This window comes from Epinephelus fuscoguttatus, linkage group LG22 (genome assembly GCF_011397635.1).
Source record: "Epinephelus fuscoguttatus linkage group LG22, E.fuscoguttatus.final_Chr_v1".
NCBI lineage: Eukaryota > Metazoa > Chordata > Actinopteri > Perciformes > Serranidae > Epinephelus > Epinephelus fuscoguttatus.
In genome coordinates this window covers 27,717,468-27,743,361 of record NC_064773.1, presented here as the reverse complement: position 1 = coordinate 27,743,361, position 25,894 = coordinate 27,717,468, and the positions used below count along the sequence as shown (strand labels likewise).

At 42.4% G+C, this 25,894-nt stretch overlaps 2 protein-coding genes across 10 annotated transcripts in view; one reads left to right on the top strand and one right to left on the bottom strand.

Moving 5' to 3' along the window:
• LOC125882957 (NXPE family member 3-like) overlaps positions 1-13,397 on the bottom strand; it is a 42,583-nt gene extending 29,186 nt beyond the window's left edge. For 4 of the 8 annotated variants that reach the window (XM_049566992.1, XM_049566998.1, XM_049566999.1 and 1 more), the window contains exons 1-2: positions 13,236-13,397; positions 103-191 (exon numbers count right to left, since the gene is read on the bottom strand). The gene's annotated coding sequence lies outside the window, so the exon portion shown is untranslated. Of the gene's footprint in view, positions 1-102; positions 192-8,066; positions 8,218-13,235 lie in introns of all 8 variants that reach the window. The other 4 variants (XM_049566994.1, XM_049566995.1, XM_049566993.1 and 1 more) reach the window with 4 other exon arrangements.
• Positions 13,398-13,501: 104 nt separating this feature from the next.
• LOC125882860 (anoctamin-4-like) overlaps positions 13,502-25,894 on the top strand; it is an 81,989-nt gene continuing 69,596 nt past the window's right edge. The window contains exons 1-3 of one of the 2 annotated variants that reach the window (XM_049566784.1): positions 13,502-13,608; positions 15,611-16,105; positions 20,442-20,516. In XM_049566784.1, the coding sequence (XP_049422741.1) occupies positions 15,871-16,105; positions 20,442-20,516 (310 nt within the window). In that variant the 5' untranslated portion in view covers positions 13,502-13,608; positions 15,611-15,870. Of the gene's footprint in view, positions 13,609-15,527; positions 16,106-20,441; positions 20,517-25,894 lie in introns of those variants that run through there. The other variant, XM_049566783.1, reaches the window with a different exon arrangement.

The following is a 25,894-nucleotide window of genomic DNA, read 5'->3' as shown; positions in this document are numbered from 1 at the left end:
TACAATATTACTCTCTGAAATGTAGTGGAGCAGAATTAGTTAGTGGCAACTTTTAATTTAAAACTTCAAATATATTTAGTTTAAGCATATCACATGTCTTACCTTAGCAGAGAGTCAAAACGTAGTGTGATCCTGCTCTTTATTGTCTGACTTCCTGGTGATGAATCTGAGGGTGGGGACCACAGACAGCCCTGCAGCATGAATATCTGTCACAATTAACATCACTGTGGAAGCCTTACAATTTTCATTACTTTCTCACTGTACTTCCAGTCTCATAGTATTTTCTGATAGATTATATGCTATGAAGTATGGACAATTTAAAATGTCTAAATTAAAAGGAAATACAGTACACTTTGTTATATGTGTATTTTTAATGTATACATTAAAGACATATTTCACAGCTGGAGATAGTTTTTTTTTCATAAAACTGGGCTGTTTATGCAGTAGAAAGATACAATAACTTTGAAATTGGTGCTACATACCAGAGAAAACAGAGGAAAAGGACTACTGTGGCAAGAGGTAGAAAACCTACAACTACCAGAATGCACTGCACCACACCGGACCAACAAATGATCCCGCTGGTGGGTGACTTAATGCCAGTTGAACACACAAAGCAATATGGTGGCAGGCTAGAACCAAACAATCTGTTGTATAACAGTTAAACATGAAGTTAAAATATGTTTCTGAAAACGTTTTATATTTGATCAGCATTGCCTAGTTCTACTGTTTGGATTTTGGTCTGAGTTTGAGAGAGAGGTAGATGCAGGTTTCTGTCGATCCACATTCAAAAGTACAATCTGAAGTTCGTGCAACAACCCTAGAGCCTGTGAAAACTGTGTCATCCAGCATATTATAGTTGGGAGATGAGCTAGGAACTCTGGGCACTGGCAAGATGGACAACGTATTCTCATAGAGCGGTTTGTATGACATCCTATCAGAAAGTTTGTATAATATGCTACAACTTTGTTCCCCATGAATGACGTTATATTCTTAAATAGTTAGGGATAGTTCGACATTTTGGCAAATTTGCCTATTGCCGTAATCCCTATAGTCATATGGGTAGGTACATTACCTTTATTTGTCAGTGCCTGCTGTTCTGAGATCGGTGGAGCAGAGCTGCCCGCTGCTTAGCGCACAGAATGAAGGTGAACGGTACAGCCCCTTCTCTCCCTCAAAACTAATCAAATACACCATCAAATGACTCGAAAACGCTCTTGTGGACAACTTGCAGCTTACACATTCACCACGCTATGAAATAATAATGTAATATTACGATATTATGTTTAGTGCAGTTACTCCCGTCATTAAAACAAGTTTGTTGAGAAGAAGCCAGAATATACAGAGGAAGAGAGAGCAAGAAGAGAGGTTGAGGCTGCCAAGCAACCAGGGGCTGAAGGGAGACCCAGAGCCGATGGTGTAAATGTGGCGCTTACTGGCCACTTTATTAGGTACACCTGTGCAATATAAATATAGAGTACGCCTCAAAATAATCACCAGAACACAGGGAGAACATGCTAACTCCACACTCATAAATCAACACAACTCCTGAAGGAACAACAACATAAAATGTTCCCTAACAGTTTGTTTATTCCCAACAATGAGAAGTAATGCCAGTCACTTCACTATATGCTCTGGTATGGTATGGCAGTGTCTCTCAAGAAAGGAGTTTGAACCACTCCTGAGCTTCTGCGCTCCATCCTTCCAGTGTAGTCCTCCAGTAAAAAATGGCAGGAGCACACAAACATTTTCCGGACCATTTCCACAGGCGTGTTGGGATCGACGTCTAGCACAAATAGCCATTGTTTCATCCTGTCCGTATTACTGGTTGGAACTACGTGAAACTTCACTTTGCTCCATGTCTTCAGCTTGTTACCACAACCTTTTACAATACATGTGTAAACCATGATTTACAAAAACATAAAACTTTACTCAAACCTTCTCGTGCATCCAGCTGACAATACTGCAAATGGCTACAAGCAATAACAATGGCACTAGGCCCGTTGCCACCACAGGATCTTCGGGGTAATTTTACGGGGCCGGGGCCGTTGGTGCGTGTCTCCACCGCAGGAACCACCCCCGAAGGACAGAGTTCTGGAACTTTTACAGGGGCTAAACAAGTCCCTGCCTCGGAGTAGGTACTCAGAACGGCCCTGAAAAACTCCTGGCTGGAGCTTGGGGTTTACCTGGTGCTGATTGGATATACTCAAGACGGGATGTGACATCAACAGAAAGCGGCAAAATAGCCAGCATTTTTAAAACTCAGCAGACGAGGGTTAGCTCGTTCATAGCTTCAGTAACTCAATAAACGGTCCGAGAAAAAAATATTTTTTCCAGCAGATATCTTAGTTACAACATGATTGAGCTAGCAAAGCAGTTTTGTGTTGCTATGTGTGGTATTTATTCAGTTTTGGGAAATCACGATGTCTAGAAAGCATCAGCTGACAGGGACAGCTAACACTAGCAGCAAAGCTAACATCAGGATGTCAGCTGTTAAAAGCATCCCGTTGTCGGATACGACATGAAACTACTCCAGTTAGCTCAATCATGTTTGAACTAAGACATCTGCTGGAAAAAAAATTTTTACGGACCGTTTATTGAGTTACTGAGTATTACAGACACCGCTAAGGACTAACAACTAATGGCGTCCCTACGCTCCTATGTCGCCGCGGTCAAAATGGTCATGCAACGATTACATCACATCCAGAGCCTGGTAACTTTACAGGAACCTTCCTCCGACTCCGCTCTCTCAGTGGAAACACGGCGGTTGAGAGGGCCGAGTGAGAGGATGTTCCTGTAGTAGTTCCTGCCCTCCAAATAGTACCAGGAACTTCTTCAGTGGAAACGGGCCTACTGTCTCAGCTGTGCACTGTGTCACTCCGCCCAGTGGTTTACTCAAGAAAGTAGTTCCGAGTATTTGCTTCATGTGTCGTAATGTTACTTAATTATACATTATTATTTCGTAGCGTGGGGAATGCGCAAGCCATGTGTTTTCCACTAGAGCGTTTTGGAGTCATTTGATGGTGTATTTGATTAGTTTTGAGGGAGAGAAGGGGCTGTACCATTCACCTCCATTTCAGCGGGCAGCTCTGCTCCACCGATCTCAGAACTGCAGGCACTGACAATTAAAGATAATGTACCTGTCCATATGACTATAGGGATTACGGCAATAGGCGAATTTGCCAAAATGTCGAACTATCCCTTTAAAGGGATAGTGCACCCAAAAATGAAAATTCAGCCATTATCTACTCACCCATATGCAGATGGAGGGCCTGGTGAAGTTTTAGAGTCCTCACATCCCTTGCGGAGATCGGCGGGGGAAGCGGCTAGCCCGAACATACTCAGGCAGAACGTACGCAGAACGGACTCCGCGGAGGTCCGCGCGGACTCAAAGTGGACGTCCGCAAGCCCTGTGTGCGAAAGCTCAGATTTTATGACCGCGCGGACTCCGCTCTGCGCACCAGTGACTGCGCGGCATGTATTTTTCACATCCCAGAGATTTTTCATGGACATTTTTACAGGAAACTACAACGCGGAACTGTGCTTGACTATGAAAGCCCGAATGACTGCGGGCATTCCTTGCGGAGTCCGCTCCGCCTATGGTATGTCCGAGTACGTTCGGGCCTTAATGGCAGATGGCGCCCCAGACTAACGTCCAAGAACACAAAATTGAATCCACAAAGTATCTCCATACTCCTCATCCGTAGTGATCCAAGTGTGCTGCAGCCCTGACATAAAAAGTTGTTTCGAAAAACGTCACGTGAACTCTGTTTTTAGCCTCACTGTAGCCTGTAGCTCTGACTGCTTCTCTATGCTCTGCGTTCACGTGTGCACGCTTGCGCGAGACCAGCGAAAGCATGAGCTTTGCTCACCCATGTTTACATCACGTGACACGTGCACCGCAGGGGGAGACAACAGTAACCACAGTAGCTAAAAGGTAATCTGCACTACGGTCTTTTAGCAAAAGACAGCCCAACATGTCTGAAGACTTTGAAATTGAGGAGGAACAGCATTTCTTTGTTGAGCCGTATTTGTTTGAGCCCGAGTATACGGACGGAACTCAGGGTACTGGACGAAGCAGCCGCTGCAGCTCATGAGCCTCAGCCAGTCGCAGAATACTGGAGTCGAGCACTGGAAACCTGGTGGTGTAGTTGTTTCAAATGCAAAGCAATGCCAACGAATGAGGAAAGTCTTGAGAATCTGGACATCGGTACTGACGAGACTGAGCGCGCACACGTGAGCGCGGAGCACAGAGAAGCAGTCAGAGCTACAGGCTACAGTGAGGTTAAAAACAGAGTTCATATGACGTTTTTCGAAACAACTTTTTCTGTCGGGGCTGCAGCACACTTCACTATGGATGAGCAGTATGGAGATACTTTGTGGATTCAATTTTGTGTTCTTGGTCTGGGGCGCCATCTGCCATTAGGTGTGCTAGCCTGAATTTTCATTTTTGGGTGCACTATCCCTTTAACATACAGTTATGTAGTTAATGTAAAGTTATGGAGGTTAGGTTTTAGGGGGGAAAAAATGGTGAGGACATTCTGTAAAATGAATCCAAGTTTAGACAGATCCGAACACGTGACTCCAGGGAAAAGTCCCAGGTGAAAGTCTGGCTTTTTGTGACCCATCCACCATCCCAACCTGCCTCCTTACAAATGCTTGAGACAGCATCCTTATTACTGCCATCAGTGCATTAGCCACGTGATTGCAGCCTTTCAAAATACATGGGATATGTACGAATTTGGGTGCATTGCTTTTCGTCTGAAAATATCCGGAAAAAGTTTAGCATTGTTACGATACAAAGCCGGTTGAAAATCTGCAAAGTATTCCTTTGAGGGAATACTTCACTCCCCAAATGACCATTTGTATTCTGATTACTCACTCTGTGTTACACTGAATTTGTGAAAAAAAGAAAAACTTTGTTTTCCTTGTGTGCCTCGACTGAACGAAGAATCCAAAAACAGAAAAAAATCTTGATGAACTGAAGTCATAGTCCAGGTTTACAAAGAGAAGAACTATATCAAAACATCCGTTTTCAAAATCTCACACAACTGGTACAGTATAATTCAAGTCTCATGTATCCAGTTCCTCCCAAACAGACAGCCCTTTCCAATGGGAAACTGAACTAAAAGTGAAGTTTATCTATCCTTTTTTCAAAAAACAGACTCCATTGACAAAAACAATAATTTTACCTCAGTGAACATGTGAACCTGCTGGTCTACCACTGCCGCAATCGGTTGTTTGTGTTATTGTGTGAGTTTAGGAATCTTTAAAACACCAAAGCTTGGTTTCCGACCAGCAGCAGGAGCAGTCTGCAGCCTTAAGTGTACTGTATTTCACACTGCTGCAGGCAGATTCCCTCCTCCAGCCCCACCCTGAAAAAACATGACTTGTATTTTAATAATTTATTGAGTCTTTCAAATTCTTTCAGATTATATACTATATGTTTTCATTTTTCAATTTGGGCATTTACATTTAAGCATTTCTACTTTCCATTCCGGATGTTAAATTTTACTCTTAATTTTCAAATACTCAATTTACAATATTAGTTTGTCATTTCAATGTCCAATTTCTGTTTTTCAGGGTTTTTGTTTTTCTTTCTAACGTCTACCAGTGGCCTTATTATTCTGAGCACTGAAATACAATAAAAGATTGATGTTTTCTGTTTTTGTTTTCTATTTTTCCTTTCAATTTTAATTTGGGCTAATTCGGGCTGAAATAATACTCCAACTGGGGATACCGTCAAGCGGTGAAAGGAGCACTTTGAGGTTGCTGAGTTAGTCAAAAAGCTCCCCAGCGGCAAGACACCGGGTGTGGATGAGATTCGCCCTGAGATGCTGAAGGCTCTGGACACTATTGGGCTGTCAGCTGACACACCTTTTCAGTGTTGGGTATGGTGCCTGAGGAGTGGCAGATTGGGATGGTGGTTCCCATTTTCAAAAAAGGAGACCGGAGGGTGTCCTTCAACTATCGGGGTATCACACTGCTCAGCCTCCCACAAAAAGTTTACTCCAGGGTGCTGGAAAGGAGGCTCCAACAGATTGTCGAACCTTGGATTTATGAGGAGCAATGTGGATTTTGTCCTGGCCATGGAACAGTGGACCAGCTCTTTACCCTTGAGAGGCTGCTGGAGGTGTTGTGGGAGTCGCCCATCCAGTCTATATGTGTTTTGTGGACTTAGAGAAGGCTTTCAATTGCATCCCTTGGGGAGTCTTGTGGGGGGTACTGCGGGACTACGGGGTACGCTCACTGTTACAAGCCATCCAGTCCCTGTATGACACAAGTGAGAGCTCCGTCCACACATTCAGCGCAAAGTTGAACACGTTCTCGGTGGGTGTTGGCCTCCGTCAGGGTTGTCCCTTGTTACCGATTATGTTTGTGACATTCACAGACAGATCTTGAGGCACAGCCAGGAGGAGAAAGGGGTGCAGTTTGGGAACCTCCAGCATGCACTGGTGCGGTTGCAGCCAAGTGTAAAGCAGTCAGAGAGTCAGCACCTCCAAATCTAAGGCCATGGTTCTCTGCCGCAAACCAGATGATTACTGCCTCAAGCGAAGGAGTTCAAGTATCTTGGGGTCTTGTTCATAAATGAGCGAGATGGATCGGCGGTTTGGTGCAGCCTCTGCAGTGTTGCAGGCAGTGCACTGGACTGTCGTGGTGAAAAGGGAGCTGAGCTGGAAGGCAAAGCATTTGATTTACTGGTCCATCTATGTCCCAACCCTCACCGTCTGGTCATGAACTCTGACTAGTGACAGAAAGAATGAGATCGTGGATACAAGCGACCAAAATTAGTTTGATTCGTGGGGTGGCTGGGCTCAGCCTTAGAGATAGGGTAATGAGGTCGGACATCCAAAGGGAGCTCGGTGTAGTGCAGCTGCTCCTTCATGTTGAAAGGGGTCAGTTGAGGTAGCTGGGGCATCTGATCAGGATTCCTCCTGGGCACCTCCTGTTAGAGGTTTTCTGGACATGATTAGAAGAATATATACAATATCTATTAATCCCTAAAGGGAAATTCAGTCTTTTCACGCTGTTGTCATGTACACACAGGCCTGAATACACACACATGCACAAACAGGACCTATACATGCATTACATGGAGAGAGGTTAGAGTAGGTGGGCTGCCCATGGACAGGCGCCCTGAGCAGTTGGGGGTTTGGTGCCTTGCTCAAGGACACCTCAGCAGTGCCTAGGAAGCAAACTGGCACCACTCCAGCTACCAATCTACACTCCATATTTGGTCCGCACGGGGACTTGAGCGGGCGACCCTCTGATTCCCAAATGAAGTCCCTATGAACTAAGTTACTGCTTTCCTATATATCTCATCTGGCCTGGGAACGCCTTGGGATCCCCCCAGGAGGAGCTGGAAAGCTTTGCTGCTGAGAGGGGCATCTGGAGAAGTCTCCTCAACCTGCTCCCCCTGAGACGCAGATGAAAATGGATGGATGGATGGATGGATGGATGGATGGATTGATGGATGGATGACACACAACCTCCCCTGTTTCAAATGTGTGTGTGTTCCTCATACACTTACCAAAGACCCTCAGTATTTTCACAAACTGATGAGAGAAGTTAGACAACAACTCTAACTAATTTCCCCTGATTAATCATGACAAATCACAGTGGAGGTTAAAGTTAATGATTCAGTAGGAATATTAAGCTTTGAACACAACAAAATTGATGACAGTAACACACACGGGTATTTTTTAGAGTCAAAAGTCATATTTAAAGAGTAATTTATAGTCCAACTGAAATCGCATTTAGTCATCTCTTTAGTGTCCAACATTTTGTGGCCATGACTTGGCTTTTCAAAACACTATACATTTGTGAACTATTTGTTAAGATTTATGTCTTCAGTAGGAATGAATGGGAACCAGTAGGTTGGTCTTGTCACAAAGGTTTAGAACAATGCCAGCCTTAACCTTTAACTATAGAAGCTGCTGCTGTCAGTTAGTCAAGATGCAGGATTAAGAGAGAAAATACTTTAAACTCAAATAAGATTTACTTGCAGTGAAGACATTACTGATATTAGGGTCCCCCTTCAAGCAGTCCCACCAAAGTCAGGTTCTCACCTCCATGTTTTGTAGCAGAATAATTAAGACAGACACAACCAGCAAGAGGAAGATGATGCTGAACTCCCTTTTACAAGCTCTGGCCTTCATGGTTGACGATCAGTCTTTATCTCAGGCTGCCAGATAGAACTGTGACCACTTCCTCTGGTACCTGATGAAATACATCAAAAAAGGAGGAGGGGCAAGCAACGCCTTGCTATTGTAAAGAGCATTGCTTGCTAAAACTTGAACTCGTTACAAAATCCTCAATTCATTCAATCATAAGAAGTAAACAAAATCCAGCCACTACAGAAATTCCTTTGATTGATCAACCATTAACCAAGACCACAACCAAAGACCACAGCCTCTCTTTCTTGTAGTTGAAAGGCCCTGACACACCAAGCCGTTGGTCGGTTAAAGTTGGGCTGTTGGTGAACATCCGCCACCCTTGGCCCTGGGGCAGACCTTGAACACGCTGGAGGGATTACATATCTCATATATTCCTGGGAATGCAATGGGGTCCCCAAGGAGGAGTTGGAAGGTGTTGCTGGGGAGATCGACGTCTGGGGTGCTTTGCTTAGCCTGCTGCCCCTGCAACCTGGCCCCGGATAAGTGGATAAAAATGGATTGATGGATGGAAAGTCCTCCATAGCAATACTAAAATATAGTGCATCTTTTCACTCTGCCTTAGATTTAATTTTAATGTGACATGGACAATTCATGTCTCAACGAAGAACAATTTAGTCATTTATTACAAAGAGAATTACATAATAATTGTCCTTTAACACATTTTTATTGAATTATGACAATAATTGCAAACATAAAAAGAACATGCATATAACAATGTGCATTTATTTTACTTTCTCTTGATTGGATTTGTTTTGATTTAGCCATTTAAAATCTTCCATAGAAGACAGTTAGGATAACCCTGAGGACAAGTTCCCATCAAAATTGACTTATGAGCTCCTTACTCTTCATTATTCTGCCATCTTTTCCTTATTTAGAGAAACTTTTGTTATGATTTAATTTTAGCAGCAGTGGACTTTATTTCATCTTTAAACTTGTTGCCACGTTTTGAACCTTAAATCTTAAATTCATATTCTATAGATTTTCTGTATCTGTAGTGTTTTGCAATCAGACATTTCCAGACATCACAGAGGTTGCGTATGTGATGATGTTATCAAGAATGTGCCGCTGCATTCACTTGTCACTGATCACTCCTCTCAGTCTGCCATCTGCTGGACTTGACCAGTATGGCTGATAATGAGTAACACACAAGACGAGATGTCAAAAGGAATCTGAATAAAGTCTGAGCTCAGACTACCGTTATGTCTTTTCCTTGTATTGATAATACAGGTATTACACCAAATGTAATAGTATAAAATTAGTAGTATTTCAATTTCAACACTGAGTATCCAGCAGTGTTTAAAAACTTACACTTGTGTATTCAGTTGTGTATAGGAGTCAAATCTTAATGGTCAGTTGTTTGCTTACATGTGAAGCCAATGTTGGAATTGTGTTTGTTTGCATTGTAAAACAGATTTATGCAAAGGAAAAGCCATGGGGCTGGATAAGTCAGAGTTGTGTCAGGGAGGTGTTGACTTTATTGCGAGGCTGTAGTCAGAGCTCCTGTAGTATTGGATTGTACAGAATGTACAGGTACTGTAACTGGAGATGGACAGAACATTATAGATACCTTTTGTTGCACTGGCTCATGCATCTGATTTTGCTATACTTTCCCTCCCTCACACACACACACACACACACACACACACACACACATTCTACCTTTACAAAAACACCCAAGTCACAGCTGTCAGAGATGATGACAGCGTTACGTGTAAAGTCTGGGATGATTCCAAGCTAAGCACACTTATCTTGACACGCAGTTTGATTACCAAACTGCAGGTTTGACTTTGCTCAGCTTAATTTGGTCTACACCCTGCTCGTAAATGTGGAACAGTATAAAGTATCTCTGCAGTAGCTGAGTTATTACTCGACAGATCTGGGCTATTTCCCTTGAGCCAAAAGGGGCCTTCCTCAGACGAAGTGTTTTCTTTCTCAAAGGCTCTCGGAGTGCTCAGTAGTGTACTGCCAAAGCTGGAAGCCAGAGATTGTACACCATGTTTGGAGTCAGAATTTTAGCTTTTACTTGCTTTTATTTGGCTCAGTTTCTGCACTTTACAATGTTTTCCAGCGTCTTGTGGGAAACATTCAGTAAGAAATCAGTAGGATAATCAATTGGTGCTGCAGCTTCATTACTGAAGTTTGTAGTTGTTAAGAAACTGCTGTATGTGTGATATTATTTTTTTGCAAAGTGTTCATGAATAGCTGTTTATCATGATACTGCACGCCTGGCCAGACTAGGCCACAAAAAGAGGTTAATTAAGGTAAAAATATAAACTGAAGTTGTCTTCTTGCAGCCTAATTGCCAGAAGAAAATGTTGCCATTATACTTTTCTGCAAACCATGACTATTTGCATGGATCTGGCCCACTTCACCAAGCTGACTGGAAATGGAGTTTGACACTTCTAGCTGATGTCAGGCAATCATGTCAGCGTTTCTAAATTAATGTAGTTTATGAACTGACTTTGTCATCAGGAGGTGGAGGGGATGTTGAATTGTGTGTTACCTGGGTGAGTCACCTGCCAAGGTGTAGATATAACCAACAAACACACAACAGGATTTGATTTAGCAGGTCTTCGCTGGTTTTCCACTTGCTTTTTAGACACCAAACTGGGGTATTATGTAGCGACTTGTTGTTACTAGATATGTGAATTACTGATAGTATACATTTACTTCATTGCCATTTGCAATTTCTTTCAATGTGGTTTTTGTCTAACAGGTCACATGACCCTTACATGAGACACCTATTGCCAATGCATCTTACACTCTAATGAAGTCTCTTTAATTGAAACACGTTGGTTTATCCAAGAATTGATAAAGGATTAGTAACTACAGTGCCTCAGATGCATTTTTGGACTGCTTGCCTGTACCATGGACTTTACATTAAGTGAGCTGGCCAGTCAACGTATTTCATCTTTATGTGACTATGGCTGCCTTTACACTACCATGTCTTGATGCCCAATTCCGATTTGTTGCTTATATCCGGTTTTTCCTGACTGCTGTTTACATGTTCTATTCACCTTATTTTTCACAGAGACACGGAGGCAAAACAGAACGCAGCCAGCTTCCGTTTTTTTGTGCGAGACTTCCGGTCCATCACTCTTGACCACTGTGTAAATGTCCTACGGTATTTGCTACAGCGACATTACTGCACGCATGGAAATGTTTACATTACTGAAAACAATTTTAAGGACTAACTTTAAATATTTGAAGTTAATCGTTAAAGAATAAGTCACCTGGAAAGCTGGCGCTGCTGCACATAATTTAAAAGGTAACTTAGCCTACACAGAGCGGTGGGAATGTCCGTGCAGCTGCAGATGGGTGCGGCTGGATGATTGATAGGTACATGCTGATTTGGGTGCTATCAGAGCTGATCCGCGTATCACTATGGCTTAATGATCAACTCAGTCAATAAAAACAACCCGTTCTGTGTTAGGAGTGTATGTCGCTGACAGAAAGAAAGAAAGAAAAGGAAAAAAAGAAAAGCAGCGTACACCTCATATATTTATTTCTCACAGTTGCGTCTGTGTGTGTGTGTGTGTGTGTCAAGGGTGCAAGCCGCAGCTTCAGCTACTCAGGTAGAGAGGCTGGGTAGCCTGGTGTGTTTTTTCGCTGATTTGGTTCTGCAGGTTCTCTGCTGGTACACTGGAGACGGGGATCAAGCAGTTTGTCTCACTCGGAATAGATTGTGCTTTTTTTGGTTCATAGTTTTTGATTAACGTGCGATTTATTCGGCTTTCCTTCCTTTCCCTCGCTCATGAGCACATCATCAAAATGCGCTGTCGTCGCATTATTCATGACGTACGACGTGGATTGCCAGGAAATATCCGATCTGTCTGTTTAGATTACAGACCTATTGGCAGATATCTGATTCATATCCGATATATTTCCACATATGAAGGAGGCCTGAATCTGATCTGGCAATATCCGACATCATGCGTTTTTTTTCCTGTTTACACGTTCATGTTACAGATCCGATCTGTGCCACTTGAGAGGAAAAAATCGGAATTGGGTCACTTGAACCATATAGTGTAAAGTAGTCTTATGTAAAGGCACCTGATTTTTTTATAACTACCTACACAGTGCCTTAACCCAGTGCAACAATCCTTATTTTTTTCCTCACCTTTTTCTGGAGATGGCTGTTTCATCAACTTCTGGGGCTGCTGATCTAAATGGTGATACGAGGCTTAACCTATTTGGTGGGGTCCACGTCATTGGTTCGACATCCCATTAGTCCGATGGTCCGCGGTGCTGAACGGCTCCCGGCGGGCGTATTTCTGCCTTGATGGTGCGCCGCGACCGGCTTTGGGTCAGCTGGGAAAAGCTTGAGGCGAAGCAGGCTCACAGCTTATGTGTTTGTCACTTTCTTTTTCATTTTAACCCACACCATGATCTTTTCCTGACCCTAACCAAGTGTTTTTTGTGCCTAAACCTAACCAGACCTTAACCACAGGGCTTCATGATGATTTTGGAACAACGGGACTTCAGAACAATGGGTTTAATATGGTCGGAACAATGGGATGTCGGACCAATGGGCAGTTCCCATTTGTGGTAAATATCAGTTGTTGGAACATACATAATATAAAAGCTGGTGTACTGGTAGTGAAATGAACTCCAATCAGAAAGCAATCTACTTTGAGTAAAATGTTTTTCCTTGTGTTCGACCAAAATGAACCACAACCAGCACTCCAAGCAAACACGCCTGGGACATCAGTGTTACTTATCATCAGATGAGACAACAATGTAGTGATAGCATCAATATATCTGTCTGAATATTGTGACTGCTGGATCTTCTATGTCAGAACAGCATTCCTGCCAGCTGTGTTAGAAAGCTACTGACAGCTCTCACTGCAGCAGAACAAGAAATGTGTTCAGCTGGACGCCTTTCCAAGTTGATCGCTTGACAGCAGATAAGCAAACCACAGCTACTGATAAAAAGCATTAGGTGTTGCTTCCCCGAAGGTTTCTGGTCCTAAATACAAACTAATGCCAATGTGGACAAACTCCTGACAATAAAGTGCAGAAAATGACATATTTAATTTTATGAAATCAGTGTTTACTTACTGTTGAAGTTGTTGTAGGCGAAACAGCAGCAATGATGCTCCAGCTCAAGCCCAACTTGCATTACAAATTTCTAGCTAAGCAGCTTAAACATTACAGTTCTTCACATTAGCGATACCACTGAGCTGGCAGCCCCTGGTTAGATGGAAAGCTGTCAAACAAGCCTGTGTGTCATAGGGAAGTGACCTTTGCAGCTTTGTTGTACCGTGTCATCATAGTTTTGGTTGCTCCTCCTTCTTTTGCACTGCTTTGCCAGACTTGAGAAGCATCTGTACAATGCCAGATCAGTTTTTGATGTACTGTGTATATTTTATGATCTATAAATAAGGGTCCCTGCTGGTGGATAAAAACTGGAAGGATAAAATAATCAAAATAGGTGAGTATATGGTCCTGCCACTGGATCGCCACCTTTGCCTGCAGCAGTTAATACAAGTTCTGCATTAACTTAAAAGCAAATAGGAGGGCACAGAGGAGGGTAAAATAGAGGAACAGAAATCTCAAACAAAATTGCTCTGCCTCTGGCAATAGTGAGAGTTTCATTCACTGTAAGTTTTCAGGGTCTTTAAATGCTTAATGCTTTTTTCTGGTGACTTTTGCTTTTAGTCTCTGAGGATGCCACTTAGAACAACTGTTATATAGAGCGTTAGCCGAGAAGACTGGACCTTACTTTATGTGTTTGATGAATGCTGCATAGTGTGACTGAACATGCCCTTTACAGGCAGATAGATAGACAGATCCGACTGTTCGACCAGTTGTTTTGCTTTGTGGGTGGGGTATTTTATCCTGATTTTTTTTAAAATTAGATTTCTAAAAATTGAAATGTTTTTCGAAATTTTTAAGATTATTTTCTAAAACACAAAAATACAACTTTGTTACAGTAAGGAGAACAAATGTAATTTGTTTATTTCACTCCTAGATAACTACAGTGGAAATTCAGGAATTCTATTATGCTGTTTAAGTGTAAAGCTATTTGAAAACTACTGTAAGTCAGTATGGAGAGTTAAGGCGTTACATACTGATATACTTTGGTTTCTCATTTTATAGTTAATATTACAGAACATTTAATGTTTTAAGTTCCACAACAGTCCTGTTTTGATGTGTTTCAATGCATCTGTGATAGACAATTCATTGTTCTTTTAACAGGCTGGTTGTCCTTTTCCCTAAATTAGCAGTGCAATAATAATAAGCCTTATTGATATAGTTATATAGTTATAGTTTAAAGGAGTCATTGGTACCCACAGAACCCATTTTATTCAGATATCTTGAGGTAAGAGTTTAAAGGATCCCTTTAAAAATGCCATGCGAAGCACGGTCTCACTCCGCTGTCATTGAAATCTGGTGCTTAGGCAGTGATTTGCAGCATCAGAAACCAACAAAAAAAAGGCGGCCTTTAACATCAGCACGATAAGCTGCCGGTTGCCGTCATAGTTTAAGGGCGCCCAGTGGCGTCAGGGGGGCTCGTAGTGGGACGAGGATGAAAGTTAAGGTGGCAAAAGTCCAAGTGGTGCGGTATCAACAAACACCGACTTTCACGTGAGAGAGTGGTGTTCACATCCTGTAAGATTCCAAGGCCAAACCCTGTTCTTTTTTCCTAAACCTAACCATGTGTTTTTGGTGGCTAAACCCAACCATGTATATTTGTTGTTGAAGGAAAAAAAATGACAATAGTGCGACGTTTATTTTGAAAGAGATTGTATGTAAACTTTAATTTCCTGTGAATCGGAAGTTGAAAGAAGACAATGCAGGCAAAACTCGACACGGTGTCCCAGAACCTCAACAACCAACTCACCCAGGATACCTTGCATGTCGTATGTGGACGTGAAAGTCCATGACCAAAACGTCAATATGTGATGAGATCAGAGTGAGAATGTGTTGCCATGCCATTTGTTCCCTTGCCTAAATTTAACCTAACTTCGACTGTTGTTCAAAGAAGAACTCTTATTAAATGAAAAACATCTGATCTGATCTGTCATCTGATATATACACTACTGTATATAGCACTGTCAAGTGTCTGATCATGTGAAGTGACGATGGCGCGCATTGGAGTCCATCCTACCTTTCTTAGCCAATGTTGGTACCAGTGGGTGCCTGAGGTTGTCAGGTTGCAACATCTTAATGACAGTAATGTCGGAATCCAGTTATATTCGTTGGGAGGCCCAGCCCCCGGCCCCGGCCCCGGCCCTCCCTGGAGGCGTCATTGGACAGTTATGTCATGCATCTCCGTGGTCCTCTGATGAACTTCTAGCGACTACTTTGTGGCATTTTCATCAAATTAGTATTACAGTAATTATGCTTTTGGGTTTTGCAGCGTCCCCGTGGTACTTAATAGAGACCTATTTTATGACTTCTTCATCTTGGTACCACTTCTATTCCCACAGGAGCTTGACACTGCGACCTCGCCAGCCACGTGAAGCAGCCACGCCTGCGGTCGTGCGTAAAGACTGCAACATCAACCGCGGCACGGGCGGAGAGAGAGGCTGACTTGATGGAGCGGAGGTGAGCCGGTGCGGGGAGCAGCTTCTCAATGAACATCGTCTGAAAGCGAGTGCAGTGGGTGGAGTTTTAAGATGCTTTAGGTACAGTAGAAGTTGTTGCCTTCACACGCCGAAGCCATGCGTAATAAGTGTGACCGCCGCCGATGAGGAGGATGCTGGAGCATGAGGCAGGAGCAGACATGCGACTGGTCCGTCAGATCAGCGCAGGTATGAAGATCCAGGCTGGGGGGGAGCACAAGGGCTGCGGCAAAGTCGGAGAAAATCAGGAGAACCAGGTCATCTGTTTGCAATGTCAAGAGGAGGTGGTGCGGGTTTGTCCGGGAAGCCCGCGGAGTCCTCGCCGCGCCATCGCGACGCGCCTCTCCTCCGGATCCGCAGGTAAAGGCTTCCTATGCACCATATGGGACCAGTAAACAGTAACATGACTTATTATATGATGTGTCATCACATGTGTAGTTCATATGGCTTCCTCAGTTTATCCTAATTTCACTGTTGAGTGTGGGCTGGAATGAGGGTGTGGCGCCCCAAAATGCTCCAGATGACTGCTTGGGACAACTCAAGACTTAGCCTATATATTCTCATATGAAAAATGAATGGAGCACCTCCCTTAATGAGTTATGAATAACACCAGATAAATAAACAAGTCTGTGACGGCACGTGGTTTTAAATTTGTGTACAGGGACCACCAGGGTCCTGAGCAAAACAATATGATTTAGAAATATTTTATTTTCTTCTACCAGGAGTTAGAGCCCCTTTCATGACAGTCTCTAACTTGAAACATATTCAGTCTTTGCTTACGCACACACACGCACACGCACACACACACACACACACACACACACACACACTACACTCTTTATTTTCTGATTACAGCTGCCTGTGGGTGAAAAGATCATTTAGAGGCACTGCTGCTGCATCAGAGTATGTTGCTTCTTATCTGCTGCTCTTAAAACAGTAGTCTATCTATCAACCTGTGAAGCTGCTACAGTCAGTAAAGATAGCGGATGAACCTCATTGTGAGTGAAATGACTTTGCACACAAAGCTTGAATGATGTGAAAACATTTCCAAAGCTTCATCTGGTTATACACTATGGATGTCACTGGAAGCTGCTCATGTGGATTGTGAAACGTGCACGCTGACTTCTCATAACTTTGGTAATAAACGATACTTGCAGGTTTATCTCCAAACATGGAGGCAAATGTGCCAGCTAACGCTGAAAAGACTTTCGGTCAGTGATGAATGTCTGCACCGTGCTGCAGTTGCTCTTCTTTGACGGGGCTGTAGGTGTTAGATTAGAGTATAAGGAAATGAGAGTTTTCTATGAAAGTTGCAAAATGAGCAAAAGCATTTGTATTCAGCTCTTAGTCCAAGGCAAAATAATGTTAGGCTGTACCTTAGAGTAGTGACTGCAGTGCCACGGGAAGTCTTTTCCTCTGCTGAGGCAGATTAATCATTTAACCTCTGTCTCCCTTGATAACTTCCAAATTAGCCCTTTACTTTCTTGCTATATGTGGAACTATATGTGGAACCTCAGTGATGGAGAGCAGTGTTTCTCATCAAGTCATTCAAGTGATTCGATACTATATATTTACGGGACAACTTTCCATGATGGCAGCGAGAATGACACACAAGGTTGATTGAAGCTGTAATTCATTATAGTAGCACCTTGTACACTGACAAATACATCGAAAAGTTGTGAAGGCTGCAAAGAAGAAATTATATTTTAAATTTTTTTTCTGTGTTAATATCGTATATTATGTAGATCTGACCTTAAAGCCGCACTGTTTGATATTTTTATATTTACATTGGATAGTAGGACAATGTGTAATGTGTGAGGTGTTGCTCGTATGACAAACCAACAGAGAATTACTGCTTAAATTTGCATTTCCCGTCAGCTGTATGAATCATTGTCTTTCAGCTCATTGTTTTGGTTTGACAGACATTGGCATCATACGCAGCCAGTTGCTGTTATAGTTTAATGGCGCCCAGCGGCATCAGGGGGAAATGTGGCAGAACAAGGATGAAAGTTAAGGCAGCGAAAGTCCAAGTGGGTGGGCGGGAGCGGTGGTGGATGGGTTCAACAAACATCAACTTTCACCCGAGAGAGCAGTGTTCGTGTCCTGAAAGATTTTAAAGCCAAACCCTGTTCTTTTTTCCTAAACCTAACCATGTGTGTTTGTTGTAGAAGGAAAAAAAACATCAAATCACGGTGTTGTATCGATGTAGTGCGTTTATTTCCTGTGAAAACAGAAGTGTATCTTGAAAGAAGACAATGCATGTAACAGGCAGAGCTTGACACGGTGTCCCAGAACCTCAACAACCAACTCACCCAGGGTACCTTGCACATGGTATGTGGATGTGGAAAGTCCATGACGAAAACATCAATATGTGACGAGGTCGGAGTGAGAATGTGTTAGCATTCAATAGCCAAAGAGCCAAATATGCCCCCTAAGGAGACGGAACCAAAAAACCTAGACGGAAAGTAATGTCAGAAACATGAATCTTATATCCTGTGCCATGTCTGTTGGAAAGCTATACTATGCATGATTTTCCTAAAAATAAAAAATGTATAGACAAAAGTAATTCCCCTCAATTGTTACTCATGACCCACTAGAAGTATGTGATGGTATATTTATCTGCAGAGACCTTCTGTATTACCCTCTGTCTGTATTTTCTTACTTTCTTCTTACTTTACTGTGGTGGGGACGTTCCTGGGCACAGCACATACATGAGGTCGGGAATTTATAAAAAGGCAGCGACCAGTTGCCAGGCCATAAGCAGCACACATCTAAGAGGTAGCTACGAAAATTGTGCCATCGAAAAAAATGGAAATGTAGCCAGGCGACACCTCAGTTTGACAAAGCTTGTTCTAAAACAAGAGTGAATCTAGGGTTTACTGTAACTTTTCATGTTCCCCGGTGATGTTTGCACACAATAACCGGCAATTCCTGCATTTAACTTTAATGACTTAGCAGTGGTTTTTAGTAGAGCTATCCTTGGGTTTTGGACTGTTGGTCAGAAATCATGATGTCAACAAAGAAAATATGTTGGCCATTTTTCACCATTTTGTGACATTTTATAGGCTTTTTAAAATGGTCTGCCGATTAATCAGTGATGAAAACAATAATCAGTGGCAGCCCTAGATACTACCTTTTGCTACAAAACTAGTTACAAATCCATAAAATAAACCTGACTATAATCTACTGTACTGTATAGTGTTGTATACGTGTAGTCATGGATGGATTACTGAATAGCCCTACTGGGCACAGGCTCAGGGGCCCAAAGTCTCAGGTGCCCCCCCACTCCGACCTTCATCTGCAAAATGTCACTCAAATTACCAACCAGAAAGAGACACAAAAAGACACACATACCCCTTTTCCACCAACATGTAAACAGTTCTGTTCCAGTTCCTGCACCTAATTTTGAAACATTTAGAGCATTTTGACCAAAAAGAAATTGGTTGAGAACCCCCCAAAAAAGAAGAAAAAAAAACAGCAGCAGTGTGAACAGAGACAACATCAGTGAATGTGTCATATTACAGATTGGAAAGATAGAATGGAGTCAAGTCAAGTGAGAAATTGTCAGACAAACAAAGTGTACAGTTGTCTCAGTAGTAACACATTCAAGCTTGTTTTTACCCAAAAAACAAGCTTGAACGCGTTAACAAATGTCTGTAATAACAGATTAGATAGCACCAAAGTTCCAAATATTTTCAGGATCTGTTGAAGAACCAGAGCTAATTTGGAGGAAAGGGGCTAAAAGACAACCTCAAATAAACACAAAATGATGAAAAATGTGCATAAGAACTAAAGAAAGACACAAAACAACAACAAATAATGCGAAAACTACCACAAAGTCTGTGTGTCTTGCTTTTGTGTTGGCAAGGTTGTGGGGCCTTTTACATATCTGTGCCCAGGGGCCCATTGTCTCATAATCCGCCCATGCATATAGTTGTGGTTGTGTGCCAGTAAACTTGCAAGAATTACCTGCTGCACGCATCTCACCATTTCAGTCACATTCCATATGTATTCTTTTATTGTGCTATGCTGGCCTAACACTCATCAGAGACTGTAGCTACTGTGAGATTGAATTGGTATGTTATAGCCTCTTAATCAAAGCGTTAGGGGTTGTAAAGGCAGATTTGCAGACTGGGGTGCATCCAGATGAGTAAGCGACAAAACAGCTCCTGCAGGGTTTGAGGCATCCCTCCCTTAACACTGTCAGGACTAGTGAATAGTTTTCTTTCTCTAAGACTTTCAGGGTTATGGGCTCATTCACTGCTAGTGTTTTATTCACAGTGGATGATTTCATTCCCATCATAAATTGGTAGACTAAGGCATTAAAGCTGCCAGACTCATGGATTTTATTTTCTTCTTACTTCTGCCAAGGTCAAGGGTTTTCCCCCTTGTGTGGCTCAATGTGTGGAGCAGGGCACTAACATTGCAGGATTAGGGGTTTCATTCCTGTAACGCTGCAGGGTCATGGCTTTTCTCAAACCCCCAGGACCAGCACAAGGCTTAGTGGCTTAGTGGCTTAGTGGACACATTTGGAACTGTAGGATATATGATACAGAAAAACTTTTTTTGCTTTTACAAAGGCAATGGCTGTAAAGGTAACAAACTGTAATGGTGACCTGTACTAAAAATCCATGCCTTTGTTGTAGTGTAAGTTGGATAACAGAATCTACATGTGTGATCTCTCCACCTGTCACAGACCGTGAGCCCAGCAGTAGCAGCTACAATGCTTCTTCAGGAACCTTCTACAGCTGTGTCAGTCAGATCACCATCGGTAAGCGCACTTTGTTCGAGACTCACTGAGCTGTTCTTGTTAAACAGGAAAAATGCTTTGCAGGTTTCCTAATGTCTCATACCTGGACAGTATAATTTTGTATCTGAAATCCAGAACTTAAAATGATGATTATGAATTTGTAAATGTCTTTACATGATGTATTTACCTTTGTTGCATAATTGTAGCAAGTTATTTACTATTTTTACCGCTGTAGTTCAATATTGGTTACACGTTGGGTTTTCCCCTACTCCACCTGTTTGTATACACATTGATAAGACGTAAGACAAGGAAAACCAAAGAAGTCGCTAAAACAAAATCTAAGACTGAGTACAAATACCGATATAGCTGCAAGCGGCAGTTCTGTGGTTCAAGCCAGCATGGACCCTTATATCTTGAAAGCTGGGTCATCAAGAACTCTGACACTTAAACAGCATTAAAAACAATAAACAAATTTTATGACAATCAGACATATTCACTTAGTCCAAATCTCTACTGGGCCACACTCTTTTTTGGAAACTGTGTCGCTTCCTATTGGTCGGCTGCAGAAACATTTTGGGGGCATGCTTTAATGGCTTAGTTAAAAAAGTCCACTGAGTTTGGTGATGTTTGAATGAACCCTCACTAATTTATGGCCAAATTTTGCAAAAGGCCATTGCACTTGTTTGTAAGTGGTGGTGCTCCCTATTGACTAATTCCAAAATAATTAAATACACATTTTTCATGGTTATAATTTAACATACCCTGCAAGTTTTGTAATAATTTGACATTGAGTTTCTGGTTTATAGTCAGATTTTGGTCATCCAACGCCCATTTTTGTATTTGTGATGCCCCCTAGTGGTCAATTTCAATTAATTTAACAGGATACGTTCCGGATACCGCTTGAGACATTGCTTGCGAGGTTTGTGATGATTGACCCAAATGTTGTGGAGTCATTTGCTGAGCCACGCCCCTCCGAAGTTTATTGGTCAGTATCTTCAAAACACAACCAGATATCAATAACAGTTAAAGCGTTGGTGATAATATTCTGGAAAAAAAACTCACATTCTGCTGATTTCAGGTATATTGTCAAATATTTTTGTGACATTTGATTAAAAATGAGATGAAACAGAAAATGTTGTTCATACAGTAGAAATTACAACAAGATAATGCATATCACTGTGAGCTAACTGTTAACTCCTTCCTACCGGCGGGAGCGTCCGCGACCCCATTTGCATATTGATTTCATATGCCGGTAGAATTGCAACCAAATAAGACAGAGCAATAATTCTTTTTGTATTTTAAAACCGGAGGAGTTACACTAACATACCATGCATTCATCATGTCCCAGAGTGCTGTTTCCTTGCACTGATAGGTCTGTAGAAATGCAGTAAAAAGCGCACAGAGCAAAAACATTATAATCCTCATCGCGGGTATTCACAGCACTTCCTATGCTGGACTAAGTGTCATCACGCTGTGAGCATGAACTGTCACGTGATTTTCTTACGTGTCTTTCTCGCGACACTACCCGCGACAGCAAGGAGTGATGTCATTTACCGGGAAATTTCTTTCTTTCTTCCGCGGTAAATATTTCTCTCAGCTTGCAGTCACACACTCGCTCTTGCTCTCGTTTTGTATTTTACTCTTTCACATCAACACTTAGACACACCCTTAGATACTCACCACACACTCGCACACATATATTTATGGAACCGCAACAACCCGGATACACGAAACAGCTATTCTCCTGGCACAAAGCTTTCGAGCTAATTACAGTGTCGGATGAAGATTCAGTCCACTCATCTGGTCCGGATTCTACCGACAGTGGAGATAAAGCCGACTTCATCCAAGGGAGAGATCCTTCCTATGACATGTATGTATATATTCATGAAATATTGTTTGTTTTTGAGTTAGAGTAAAGTAAAGAAAATATACATGTAACACAACTGAAAGCATTTTGCACTAAATACGCATCATTATTGTATTACTCTCATGTTGAACTTATCTAACACACTGTGTAACATCTGTATGCAGAGTTGATGATGATGATGAGGAGGAGGAAGTGGGGGTCTCCTCACCCTGCACCCCAGAGGGAGGCAGAGGGGGAGGAAGGAGTCGGTCTCCAGCAAACAGAGGCTCCAGGTCAGAGACACTCCCTGGTGATGCAGCTGGCTGGAGAACCGAAAAGGAGCCTGACATCTTGCCACATACCCTACCACATTTTCTGCCTGTCAAAAGAATTACTTCGTAATGACCCTTAAAACAACAGAGACCAGAGCCGAAATATCAGAGTTTAACAGAATGTATTTTCTTGTACAAGAAGGAGTGTTTCACAGTGCAACACACAAGATGAGGTTATAGAGAAAAGGCTCCCTGAGGAGCATCTACTGCAAGTTTTTATACAGCATAAGTGGGCGTTAGGGCTCTAGTTTCGCAGACCGGGTGAGGCGGGGGCGCAGCGCACCTGCGCTTCGCCAACTGGGTGTGGCCAGGCGGATTTTGCAAGTTTGGCACACCGCGCGCCTGGCGCAGCTACTCCTCTTTCCCACCTCCATCCCTCCTACCTGCGCAAGTAGGAAAGAGGGAGGAGAGAAGGCGTGGAGTGGGTTTTACACACATCACACCAATCAAATGAGCCCCTCTCCTCGCCCTTAAATGCGCCGCGCAAAGGCGTAATGAGAGTTTACTCAATTCGCCATGGCAGAAGAGAGCAGCAGCGTCAGACGGCCAAACTTCTCCCAGGAGGAAACTGATGTTTTGGTCCGGGAGGTCCAAGGTCGCACTGTCCGAATATACGGAACTGCGAGCAGACCTCCACGGGCTGATGATGCAAAGGTAGCCTGGAAGGAGGTCACCACAATTGTAAATCAATGTTGCGTTTCTGTCGTGCGCGCGTGCGCGCTCTCTTTCTCTCTCGCAGTCTCACTCTGTTTCTTTTCTTTTGACTTTTCTAAGATGACAGATGCTGAATATATACTCCCTATCTGATGCTGTGGCTGTTTGTGGTTGGCTGAGAGGGGTGTGAACTCATTAGTTTGCAGCTGTGTTAATCAAATCAGGTTGGGTTTCCATTACGCGTGCCAAACGTGCCAAACGGTGCCAGTCCCCTTTGATCTGACATCAGATGTGACGGGACAGTCGATATAGAGATGCATTTATGTGCTGACTGCAGATAGTTTCATTGAATAGTGGTTTTTTGGCTATTTATTGCATCGTTAATGTGCCTGATATTCTGGAAACCTGCCTGTGAGGTTTTGGTGACGTGTGCGTACTGTCCGCCGGTCAGCCAAACTTCGGCTTACACCGGCTGCGCTCCGCCTGTGCTGACAGTAGACCTGGTTTCAGCTGGCGAGCTTTTAACGCACCTTCGGCGAAGCCTTTTGGCCGAAACTGTCACTGCGCCAAGCTGGATCTGTCGACACCTCCCCCTGCAGCGCCGCCACACCCATCTCAGCGCACCTCGGTCTGCCAAACTACCAAACTGAGCGCGCCTCGGGTTGCGCCGCTCGAAACTAGCTCTGCGCGGGGTTCGCCACCTTGCGTCACCCTGCACTGCGCCAGGAAACTAGAGCCCTTAGAGTTCAGGCGTTTCAGTTCCTCTAAACCCCCTGCCAGAATGACCCCCAGATGACATGCTCTCGACCTGTCTCCGACCCTTGGTTTCTCTGTCTTCCTCTTACAAATATAGTGCTAAACTTCCTTTAACCTTAGCTGATGAGTCTGCTGATGTTACAGTGTTGCAGTACAAAACAGGAACAATTCATCATGACTTGTGTAAAATAGTAGCACACACACACAGTGTAATCATAATTTTTATAACATTGCCCAAAAGGAGGCCAGGTGTGCAGCCACCTCTATCACAGTATGTGGACAATCACACTCCATTTGAGCTGTTTAGGATGTACTTTGACCAGGCTGCCATCAAAACACTGTGTGCCAACATCAATAAAAATGCAGCAAAAAATATTGCTCACTGTGGACAGCAACTGTCACAAGACCTATCACAGCTTCCCTGGTGCTATTGAAAAGTAATGTTTGACTTTGAACTTGGAACTTTGGTTGTTCTATTGTAAATAGTTTATTTTGATGTATGTTGTATTTTTGCAAATTGTGCACAATGTGCATTTTACTTTGGTTTTTGTCACATTTTATAAAAATGAGTGTATCTCAAAAAATTAAGTTATGAAAAGTTTTCTGTGGTTTGAAAGGATATTGTGCAACTTTTTTACATTTACAATTTTGAGGGATACAGCCATGATATTTCTGTATTTAGAAAAATATGTGTAAAAACAAAAACGATTTTCATTTTTTGTGTGGTTTATTGCACTTTTTAGCAATTTCTTTCATTAGTATGGACATATGTCCACACATATCATTAAAATTTGGGATTTAAGGCTTGTATTGATGTATAGCATATTAAAATTCTCCAAAAAAATGGCACTACAGCAGGTAAAATTGTAAAGATATGCTCTGGCGAACTTGTTCTATGGTAGGTCATAAAGGGTTAAAATATGATCACCATTTGAAACATGTGATATCTAGTATCCAAAGATTGTTTGTGTGAATTTTTGTTGCGTTTGAATGAAGACTTTTGGAGGTATAGATGTTAATGAATTTTTGCGTATTCTTAAAGATATAGTGACACACTGAATTGACTATAGCTTGCAGTGGGGCTAACTTGGATCACAATTCAGTGGATGTCCTGACAAAAATTCAGCTCTGTAGAACACACTGGTGATTTATTATGATTTTTTGAAGTTTGGAATGTAAAAATGTCTTGAAATTTAAATTTACTATGATAAGCAACACCCTTTTTGGCAATCATTTCCAGATTTTGTGTATCAAATCTCTGTAGATTATTATAAGATATTAACTTTTTACAATTGTGCCTTGTAGTGGTCAATTTGAATAAAACTTTTAGGGTATGATTCAGGTACTTATGTAGGAATTTCCTACAAGATTTTTGATGATTGAGTTAGGTCCATTTATGTACTGAGCCACGCTCCCTCCAAAGTTCATTGGTCAGTAGTATCACAATGAGATATTAACTACCTTTTGATAAGCTTGGTCCAATGATGATCCACAGAATGTTTGGTATGAATAGCACCTATGGTTTACGAGATGTCAAAAATGTGTTTTTCAAAAAATTTAAAATGGCGGAAAATTTTACCTGTAGTTCCATCATGTTTCTTGAGGCGTTCTGTAGAGCACATTGAGCTGGACATGTGTGTTGAATTTCACATGGATTCAACATACGGTGGAAAGAGCATGGCCCTCCAAAGAAAAAAAAATTCAATCTTAATTATAGTACCCCCATCTGGTCGATTAGAATTATATTTCTTGAGCACCATTTGCACACAACTTCAATATTGGTGAAAATTTCATGTCTCTACGATGTACCA